Source organism: Mizuhopecten yessoensis, unplaced genomic scaffold (genome assembly GCF_002113885.1).
Source record: "Mizuhopecten yessoensis strain PY_sf001 unplaced genomic scaffold, ASM211388v2 scaffold2461, whole genome shotgun sequence".
NCBI lineage: Eukaryota > Metazoa > Mollusca > Bivalvia > Pectinida > Pectinidae > Mizuhopecten > Mizuhopecten yessoensis.
In genome coordinates this window covers 537,145-548,414 of record NW_018404557.1, presented here as the reverse complement: position 1 = coordinate 548,414, position 11,270 = coordinate 537,145, and the positions used below count along the sequence as shown (strand labels likewise).

General features: G+C 37.2%; 1 protein-coding gene across 2 annotated transcripts; it reads right to left on the bottom strand.

The window, feature by feature from the left end:
• Window positions 1–560: 560 nt before the first annotated feature.
• On the bottom strand, window positions 561–11,270 carry LOC110446046 (mitogen-activated protein kinase 7-like). 2 transcript variants are annotated; one of them, XR_002462423.1, is made up of 10 exons: window positions 11,194–11,270; window positions 8,130–8,768; window positions 7,307–7,492; window positions 6,753–6,860; window positions 6,209–6,420; window positions 4,976–5,459; window positions 4,269–4,400; window positions 1,938–3,594; window positions 892–1,334; window positions 561–858 (listed from the first exon to the last, which is right to left on the bottom strand). XR_002462423.1 is itself a non-coding variant. In XM_021491002.1 (9 exons), exons 2-9 carry the CDS (start codon window positions 8,671–8,673, stop codon window positions 1,175–1,177), a joined length of 3,483 nt encoding a protein of 1,160 aa, XP_021346677.1. In that variant the 5' UTR covers window positions 8,674–8,768; window positions 11,194–11,270; the 3' UTR covers window positions 561–1,174. The 2 variants fall into 2 exon arrangements, 1 of the variants encoding a protein (XP_021346677.1); XM_021491002.1 differs by having other exon boundaries at window positions 561–1,334.

The window sequence follows — 11,270 nt, the reverse complement described above, 5'->3', positions numbered from 1 at the left end:
ACCGTTACCGATAATAGTAATAATATACAACATTTATATAGTGCCCTATATAATTCGTAAAATTACTCTAAAGCGCTTTACTAAAGTTTGGATAATAGTATACATATGGATACGGATATGATACATATGGATAATAGTAATGGTTATAATTGTGAAAACAAAAAACAAAGGCTTTAATACAATCACTTTTATACATTTAACAAGCAATGTGCACATAATTGAAGAAATAAAAGGGTGGTATTTACATGACGTCTTTGCAAGGATTCTAAAATGCAGACGTGAAGAGGTGAGTTTTGATGTCCCTCTTGAACTTGGCCAGGGTATTTGACTTTCTAATAGCAGATGGTAAGCTATTCCACAACGTAGCCGAAACCCTCCCAAAGCATCTGTTTTCATACCAACCCCTAGAAGTTTTATCCAATGAGTCCTTGGTGAGAAAACCTAGCGTGGGTGTGGGAGAAACTTTACCACTGTTTTACACAACAGTAAGACACAGTAATCATTCCACATATAGTTAATCAGAAAGCAACTCTTGTAATCAAAGAAAACACAAATCTGTATATCATTCAATGTTTGTTTTATTACAATTTAGACTAGTGTTTCTAACATGTAAAGTGCATATAAATCATAAATAACAATTTTTCAGTTTACAACATAACTAAAGTATCTAAATCATTCTCTATTCATCCAACATTTACTTTTACTTAAAACTATTTTGATATGAACACATTAGCAACCTATCCAGGTCTGTACAATTTCCTTTCTGTTTCAGTGTAATAATCAGTTAGTTTTGTTTTTAATAACTGAAATGGGAGATGATATTACCTCCCTTATAACTGAAATGGGAGATGATATTACCTCCCTTATAACTGAAATGGGAGATGATATTACCCCCCTTATCAACGAGATTACCTCCCTTATCGACCACATTACCTCCCTTAGTCCCTTACCACAACTACTTCACGATAAAATGTTTATCAAATGTTAGAAATTCACAACATAAAAAAAAAAAAAAATCTAACCAACAAGCTTACTAATGCTACTGACATGTGTAGCATCATACACAGGTATACAACTTTACAGGTTCACATTTGATTCATTATCTATATTATAGGAATTGCATTGAGTTGCTTTGTTCTGATCTTGATCAAGGAGGCCTTGGCAGTGCTCTGGATCAGGTGGTGTACATGGAGAGGTCATTGTATGACAAGGTCATGGGAGACTGAAGGCTCAACTCCTGCTCCAGAGCATCCATATCTATATTGAGGTCACCAGTCACTTCCATCCAGTCAGTCAGCAGGGAGGACGACAAGGGGGAAGGTTCAGGGCGAGCACTGGAAACACAAATATAAATTATAAATAAATGTAAGGTAGTACATATATCATTCTTAACTACTATATATATCCTATTAGGTTAGAGAATTGTACAGACTGAATACAAACCCTAACATATCTCTTCAACAAAAACTATTCTGCAAATTTTATTTTAAATTGTCACACAGCAAAATAAAAGATAAATTTCACTGGTGGATCATTTGACCATAATTTCTATATGCACAACCCATAGAGTAAATATTAATGCAGGCACTACCCAACTGACGGTTTCCTAGGTTTGCCTCAAAACCCAACAATTTACAGTGGTAATCCAAACATTAAATCCAGACTGGTATTTTACCTCCTGTTACATACCTAAAATCTTATAACTTCATTTCATGTAACATAATAATATTAGCAAATTAGATTGGATTGAATTTATCACATGACTTCAAAATAGAACATAACATTTTTCATGAAATTTCTTCTTGACAAATTTCAAATTCAAATCAAGCTATTCAGTTCCAATTGTGTAATCGATGATGAATTACATAATATGAAAAATATGGGAACTCCTGGAGTGGAGCATCAATCCTGTTTTGTTTATTAATGCAAAGACTTACCCAATTTCCTGAGCATCAACCATGAGGGCATCCAGGTCCATTCCCACACCATATCCGGCTCCTGTGCCACGTGGGGTCAAGGCTAGGGCTGGGGGACAGGGGTCATCAACCTGAGACCGAGACAACTGCCTAGACAGAGAGGTGATCAGGTCTGGTGGAGAGTTAGCATTGAATAACAGATGATTGGTCAATGACTGGCCAGGTTGCATTGAAGAGCCATGTGTGAAATAAGAGTGTTGGTGTGGATGATCGTGTGAAGTAGCACCTTGTTTAAACGGGATTTGGGAGCCACCACCAAAGTAATGTCCCTGACCGTTGTCATTGTCCATGGCTACTGGAGCAAATGGAATCTGGTTTATGTGTCCACTCAAATCCTGCACTGTGTTCAGTGACAAAATGGCATCTGACAGACCAGGATTGCTAGACTGGCTATCTGTGTTGCTGAGCTGGTCATCACTAGGCCTTCGACCAAACTCTCCAAAAGTTGACTGAGGGGAATTCTGCGGTTGGAATAATGACTGAGGTGATTGTTGTTGTTGGTCAAATGTTGACTGGGATGTCCTCTGCTGAAACACAGAATCATGTGCCCCCTGCTGGAACCCCTGTTGTGGTGACCTCTGTTGAAGGTCAGGAGGACTGGACTCGGAGTATGACCCCAGTCTGTTATTACTTTGGTCCTGAGATTCTCCATGATAATATTCTGGTGAGCCATGCGACTGGTAACTTTCAGGTGAGCTGTGATTACTATAGTCTTTGTGAGGAGAAGCTGGAGACCCATGAGAAACTGGTGCTCGAGCTTGCGAGAAGGACTTACTTTGATTTTCATCTGGAGGAAGAGATGATGATGTGGCAGAGATTCTATTATCACCTGTTACACCCTCCCCTCCAGTGGTACCAAACGACTGTTGAGTTGTACTGAAAAAATGACCTTGCTGAAAATTTGTTGTCTGGGAATTAATGATTCCAAGCATCTTTAAATTGTCAAAACTGATAGTTGAAAGGTCATTATTCATATCACTTTCTTCTAATTTATGAATTCCACCTTCCATCATTCCTTGCTGTTGAACGAGATTACCCATAATACCTTGGGTTCCTTGACTTCCTGCTATTAGCGAGAGTTGATGAGTATATGACATATTGTTTTGTTCAGTTATTGAAGATGACACACCTCCTTGAGAAAGCCTCACGTTTGTACTGATGCTGTTCTGACTGCTATCAGTTTGAAGACCACTTTGACCTGACATGCTGGAGTTCACTGTTTGGCTATGCTTCTGTGCACTGTCCTGAGGGAAGCTAGCTGGCTGTGCAATGTCCGACTGATACTGGCCAGAATGACTGCCAGGCTGAGATATACTGTTTCCTGTCTGTGACAAAGTTCGGTCAGATCCGGGATGTACTGTACTGGTGGGGTTGACTTGTGGACGAGTGGGGTCAGAGTCTGCAGCCTTTTTCTGATTGGCCAGGTACTGTTGGAGGCACTGCTGCCCCAGTGTCTGACCTGTCTCCCCAATAGATATCATATTACAGTTTGCGGGCTGGGCTGTTGAGTTGGGCTTGTTGTCGGGCTTTGGTGCAATAGGATGGTTCACTTTCTGCATCTTGGACCATCTGTTGAGAAGTTCTCTGTCTGCATCGGTGAGGAGTGCCCCGGATTCAGCTGTGGAAAACAACAGTATAACACTGCCTTATCAATACAGTAATAATATATTAAGTTCAGGCCCAGATGACTTGCATGAAATTAGATTGTTTGTCTGTTTCTTCTATCTTATATTGTAGCTGTATATGATTTATCATTAGCTGATCTTTGTCTTTCTCTTTCTTGTGCCCCAGACAAAGAATTTTCATTACTATATTTAGTACTGGTATTTTCCATTTCATTCAGTTTGTCTGGCACATATGGGTGACATTTGAGCAGGAAATATTCTCCCACAATCTTGCTATTTAGTGTGCAAAAGGAAATGATAATCTTACTTATCAACTTCATGTCTTAAGACTGTTGATTAGCGTTTGGTGAAGAAAGTTTGCATTTTAAAGTCTGGACTTGCTATCAATTTGTATCAGTTTAACAGATTTGCACCATAATCACTTTCCATGTCCTATACTCCGGTGCTTATAGTTCTACTAGCCAAACAACAAGAACTAGTAAATCTTTTTCTGCGATATTGAACATTTTCGAAATTAGCTATGAAATTATAAATTGGGCAAGTAGGAAATTTCATGATCAGCAGGCAGGCTAGTACTCAGTGAAATTATACACCCTGTGCTACTGCAGTATGAGTATTAACTAGATAATTTAGTATCACTACAAATTCCAAGATTGTGATTTTCCACCTTTCTGTTCTTTCTTCTTCTTTGTCCTCTCAAGAGCCTTTTCCTTCTTTTTCTTCCTTTTCTCCTCCCTCTCCTTCTGTCTTTGTGCAGCAGTGATGGGTTTCGGTCTGTCATCTGCTTCTACAGAGGATTCTGAAATCACATCAAAAGATAAATGCAATTCTTTTTCGAATTATGCTTAGGAATATATTTCACAAATGGTGACGGCTACAGGGAAATCCAAGCAAAGTATGATATTGCTTATTGTAACATTTTGGTCATTATCGTTTTTTTCTTTCTTTATTTTTTTATCTCTTAGAATGAAATCTTACTATCAAGATATATACTACCAGTTACCCAAAACCTCACTTTCAAAACTTACTAATACAAGCCTAGCTATGAGTCATGCCGCAGGACCCATTATCAATGCTGTAAGCAGCAAGTCTTTCTTGATGATGCTCAAGTAAATAACATCAGCAGAAAATTATAACTTATTGCATCTTTGTTTCTTCAGACTAGAGTTGAGTATACTTACTGTGGGCCTGTTCGTTCATGCGGAACAACCGGTTTGTACGTTTTTAAATGTAACAATTTCAGGTATAAAAAACTAGGTCCGATCTTATTTAATAAATGAACAATTGCGGTCCGACCAGTTCAACCACTTAAATGAAAACGGCCCAGGTCTTTGCTTCTTCAGACTAGAGTTTTGAGTACATATGTTTACTTACCATGTCTTTGTTTCTTCAGACTAGAGTTGAGCAGTGCTGCCTTCACTAGGGCCTTTGTATCAGAGGAAATGGTCTTATTCTCCTTCTTTATTTCCTGCTGGACCTCCTCTTTCATGTGTAATACTGACATAGATGACTGTGGTTCACCACATTCTGACTTAGCACTTGGCATTTCTACATCATTCGTGGGTATCTTCAAACTCTCCTTGTCTAGGGTCACCCTTTCATCATTCTTTTTTACTGTCAAGGGTCGCTTAAATTCATCTTTCGGCTGAATCTGAGGAACAACCTGCAATGCGTCTAATCCAGGCTTGAAGTCTTGTGTCGTGGAACACTCTTGTTTGCAAGGAGCTGACACTGTACACGTTGATTCCCGTGGAACTGGCTTCAGACAGGCACTGAATTTCATTAGTGGGCTCTTTGGCCCATGGTACTCCATGATCTCCTTGTATATAATATTGCGGAGTTTTGTTGTTGTCATCTCCTACATGAAAATAAAAGTCAACATTAGAAGTGTCTTTCACAATGTAACTACCGGTCTGAAAACTATGACAACATCTTTGATTTGATTAGTGAACTGATGGAAAAAGATAAATGACAAAGGTTATTGTTATGTTATTTCTGTATACATGTATAACACACATATTGGTTAATATGTCTATGCTGGAAACATGTAAATATAAACCAGGATTAATCAACAATTTCTCTAGGCGATGGACTGCAGATTCTAAAATTGAATACACCTAGTCCAGTATTTTGTTCTATAATCAAGAAATTACATGGCTTAAATCTTGATACACTTGTTCTTAGATTTAGATTGATCTATGGGAATTCATGACAACATTTGGAAATTTCTTAGTTTATTGGAACTGCTTTTGGACATGATGTAACAGTGACCTTAAGTTTTGATCTATTCAATGCAAAGCCTGTCTATTTACACAAAAAGAAGTGATTGATCCCAGTGGTGATAGTATTGACAGCTTTCACTGTATCAGCTGAAGAGTTAATTTATGATAGACTACTTGTTCACCACACTTCATTACCATAGCTGTACTGGCATGGAGTAGCCAGTTTACCAGATGATTACCCATTCAGATTACACACTCCGCACCATGATCATGGAGTTATACTTATACTTAGCCTAGTTGCATTAATCTCTATAAAACAGCCCCTTGAATAGTTGCATCATCATTTAATGAAGCTTATACTAGAAGAGCTAACTATGTCACAAACCTCATTCTCAAAATCGAAGTTAAATGTTGGCAGACATATTGGTTCATCGTCAGGGTCGTGGTACTTGTTGAGGTAAGGGTGATTGAGAGCATTATCTACAGAGATCCTGTCACCAGGGTGTAGCACCAACATCTTCCCTAAAAAGTCCAGAGACTTCTTACTGGCCTTGGGAAACAGGGTGTTCCAGGCGATGGACTCCTTCTTCCCGAGTTCTGAAGGATATTACATAAATCAGTTAGATTAGTACTTTTACTTTGATGAAATATAACAAGATCCAGGGTCTGGGTCGAAGGCTTGCAGTAAGCTTTTAAATTATTATTCTATGTATAGTCTTACTAACTGTGCTCAGGAATCACTCTAACTTCAAGCATATTTTAATTTCAGGATTTTTTTCCATACTTCTTTTACATAGTCTCAACAATCAGGTGTTTTTAATAAACTCTATTAATTTCTTATTGGGAAACCAATAACTGTATTTCTTTACCAGAAATCAGACGCAACACATGATTTGATTTTTCGCTAAGAGAATAATTTCTCAACTCACTGGTGATAAACTGCTTGATGAGGTCTGATTGACATAACTGAAAAAGTCGATCAGATGGGGAACCCAGTATTCCAACGATCAATTTAATCTGACTGATGTAATCTTTTCCTGCAAAACAACAAAACTAGATTTAAATAAATTAAGTTATAAAATGATAATATTCTAATTCAAATTATTCTCAAAATTGTTATTTAATTACACTAATAAGATCTCAACTAATTCACCCGTGAAGACACATTTTTAACTCTTCTGATTCAAAGGTTGAAACAGTTCATTATGAAATTTCATGGGTGAATGAGTTAATGTACTCAAGTCATTTTCTGCACTGCAGTCAAATCATAAATATTATGATTTTGTAAGCCTTACAAAACAAGTGATATATTTCCGCCCTTTGGCTCTCCAAAATTAGGACACCATAGATAAGCAAAACTTTTTATTCTGCAAAAGATTCTCACAAATACAGTATTTTAGACTTTTATCTTACCTAAAAACCATCAAAAAGTGATCTTTGAAAACTCTGAATCCTATTACTAAAAACATCAGAACATGCGCACCTGGAAAGAGATGTTTGCGTCCCAGCATTTCTGCGAAGATGCATCCAACAGACCACACGTCTACGGCCGCCCCATACTCCACCAATGCCAGCATGATCTCCGGGGCGCGGTACCAGCGTGTCGCTACATACTGCGTCATGAAGTGGTTTGGTTCATCTGGTGATGCAGACACACCTCGTGCCATACCTGTAACACAAATGTGAGTATATGATAACAATTCATCAATTATAGTCACCATTCTTCTCTTTTTGGTTAAATTGAAACATGATGCTTAGTCTTTCCAGATTATCAAAACAATTAACAATTATGAACTATATATGTTATTCATTCAAGCACTTATCATTTATCCCTATGAACTAAACACTTGTGTGTATGCATGATCGTCCTCAAATGATTTACCTAATCAGTTTTTGGGGTCAAATGTGTTACCCCTTCCTTCATAAATTCTAATTCATTTTCCAATTGTTATTCTTTTAGTAGATTCCACATTGTAATATTTTGATTTATTTGGAATTATTTCTCTCTTTTTTCATTGTTCATTTCCTACCATCCTCGTCTAACTCATTCCCCTATTTCTGAAAAGGATGCCTTTTCTCTAGCGAGCTGTGAGGAGAGACAATCACAAAACAAAATAGCTCATCAAAATTTCTTTGGACAGAGCTAAAAAGGGAACATATACTGGGTAGCACTCATTCATGCAAATACAATACTCACAATTATTTTATTTGAAGAACAACAGTGTGAACTTTATTGATAATTGTAGAACATCCAATGATTTACAGTAAGCAAAATCACTGTCTATAACCCTTTTTAAATACTTTACCAAAGTCTCCTATCTTGAGCTGGCAGTCCTCATTGACAAGTAGGTTGCTTGGCTTCAGATCTCGGTGAATAACATTTGCCGAGTGGATGTACTTGAGTCCCCTCAGTAACTGGTAGAGAAAGTACCTCACATGTTCCTCCGAAAGGTCTTGTTTTGAATAGATAATCTTGTGAAGGTCACTTTCCATCAAATCAAACACAACATAAATGTCCCGAAACTCATCCACTGATTCCTTAGGTTTGATGATATCTCTGATAGAAATGATGTTGTCATGTTTGAAATGTTTCAGAATTTTGATTTCTCGATATGTTGTTGTTCCTATTTTACAGTAGTCAAATATCCTGGGGATTTTCTTTATAGCCACACGATCGTGTGACTTTCTGTGAATGGCGGAACACACTACACCATATGCACCTATACCTATATTCTCTACAGCCTGATAGTCAGTGTTGGTAAGGTCAAACTTCACATCTAGAGATTTCTTCTGCACAATGGCCAGCTTTTTCATCAGATTCTCATGGTCATTTGGACGAATTGATGCCATGGTTATGTCAGTCAAACAGGTCTCAGCTCGTATCAAATCTGGTATTTTTGAAATCTTCTCACAACCAATCAACTAGATCTTGGTATTTCCTGTTTCTGAAATTGAGATACAAAATGTATATGACATTGATATCAGAATGGAATGAAGAATACATTTGAGTACATAGTTCTTGAACATAGTCTGATATACAATGGCATGCTTTAAAATACAATTTATATACGGCATATATATTTTTTTTAAATAAATGTCATCTAGAGGCAAAATATATACCTATCCCAGCACATACTGTACATGAACGAAGGGAATTATNGGGGGAGGGGTCCAAATTTCCTGGGGGGGGGTTCCATGTTGGGAAAAATTGAGAAAATTGTTAAAATTCATGATTTTTAAAGAAAATTATCAGGGTGGGAGGGTTTCCTGAAGCCCAAAAAAACCCTCTTGATCCGCCACTGCCTGGGTTGAAGGAATGCATGCCTATCCCAGCACATTCTGTACATGAACGAAGGGAATTATCTCCCCTGGGTTGAAGGAATGCATGCCTATCCCAGCACATTCTGTACATGAACGAAGAGAATGATCACCCATGATCGCTTAATTGGTTAGAGCATCCATCTAGAGTTCAGAGGTCCTTGGTTTGAACGGTTCCGGGTTGTTTCGCCCCAAATCCCGTTCGCCCTAGGTTGTTTCACGCCAGGTTGTTTTGCCCTAAAACAATTTTTTTAGGGCGAAACATTGTTTGCTATTTTCTTTTCATTCTTATTTGTTTTAAGTCACAAATTAAGTCTTCTTAATCTTTCATATCATTAAAATCAGTTTTATTAAAAAAAATATGTGTTTGTGTTGTTTTTAAGTACATTGTAAAGCAAAAAACTGATTACGTTATTTTCTTCACGCCGACACACATTATAACATATATTGAATTTAATTTTAGAAATAAATAAGAATAGTGAAATGAAACAAAAATGGTGTAATTTTAATTACATTGCGGGGTATACAACAATATTATTTTTCCATGTTAACACATTTAGTCTAGTGTACACTAAATATACGATGTAAAGAAAACATCGTCACACGGCGACGATTATCGTCGCCGTGTAACGATGTTTTCTTTACTTGATTTCTGTGCACGTCCGTCTTGTTATTTGCTAATTGGAGGAGATCATTTTGAGAAGTTTTGATAGTACCGACCAATACAAATGCATATGCATATTATTTATATAATTCCGTGATATGTCCATATCTTATCTATATATACGTATCTATGTACTTAGAGAAATTAATTTAGTTTCATTATATGTCCATATCTTATCTATATATTATACGTATCTATGTACTTAAGAGAAATTAATTTAGTTTCGTTATATATCCATAACGTTAAAACATGTACAGGTGCATTTTATAAAGAACAACATTACTGGTTGTAATGTGCAGTATATTCCGGATATAAGTATTTCCGTTGTCGGCTTCGGTGATGAATATACGTATATTATATCTGGATTCAAGAGAAAGAAAAGTTTTTTTTTACTTTTAACATGATATTTATGACTCAAAGATTATTTTTTTTTAGGGCGAAACAACCTGGGGCGAACGGGTTTTGGGGCGAAACAACCCTTAGGGCGAACAGGATTTGGGGCGAAACAACCCGTTACCGTTTGAACCCTGGCCTGGCTTGCTTAAATGTTTTCTTTTCTGTTACATACATGCAGAAACATATAGTATATCAACTAAATATACCCATATAGATGGTATAGGGTCTATGTGACAATGGGGTCAAAGACTTTTTTGAAGGCATTGGAGGAATGTAGTAGAAATGAGCTTGGTCAAGCGCTGGCAACCCTGTTGCTCAATTGGTTAAAGAGTCCATTTAGTCCCGAGTTCTGAATCCCAGTCTTGCTGTTGCTTTTGTATTAATAAACCTCTACACACCAGTAAATGATAGCAACAGTTTTATCCGGTGTTTATACACATTCTTAAACCTTATAAAAATTGCGGGGACCGAGGTATAAGGTGTGTATAATTACCGAGCCCCTGTGGCTTCCTCTAATTAGTGAATTGAAATGATTTATTTCTTCTACGAACTTAGATAGGCATAGATAATCAAAATCCCCTGACTTGAAACGTTGTGTTGGAGTCCAAATGTATCATAGCAAGTTCTTGATCTGCTCTACTGAATAGATGTTTTGGCAGAGTGGTGTACTGGGGAACACATACAAATGATATGGCACTGGGAACACATACAAATCATTGAAATAAACCATAGCACAACATTAGTGGACTGATATACACTACAAAACTACATAACAGTAACATTGTAAGGATTCTTCATCTAATGCAAGGTCAAGAGCCGAAACATGGGGTCCGGAAACAGGTGTCTACTTGCTTCCCGTAAAAATGACAGGTATCGGTATCTTCAGATAAAGACGATATACCGACACCTTGCTATTACCGTTTAATTCATTGTCAATTACATGTGTTTATACATACTACAGTAGTATATAGCCCGTGGAGATTATAGCATACCTAGCTTCATCATATATCAGCTGTCTTCGAGTTTTCCTTGCGTTACTATTTTTAGTTTAGACTCATTCGATGAAGAT

What these genes read in the sequence shown, in the direction of transcription:
- LOC110446046 (XM_021491002.1), bottom strand. Translation starts at nt 8,673, where the DNA reads ATGGCATCAATTCGTCCAAATGACCATGAGAATCTGATGAAAAAGCTG. An exon ending in ACGCAAACATCTCTTTCCAG is followed by an intron (nt 6,861 to 7,306) that starts GTGCGCATGTTC and finishes GTTGTTTTGCAG; the next exon opens with GAAAAGATTACATCAGTCAG. An exon ending in GAAGAAGAAAGAACAGAAAG is followed by an intron (nt 3,595 to 4,268) that starts GTGGAAAATCAC and finishes TGTTTTCCACAG; the next exon opens with CTGAATCCGGGGCACTCCTC.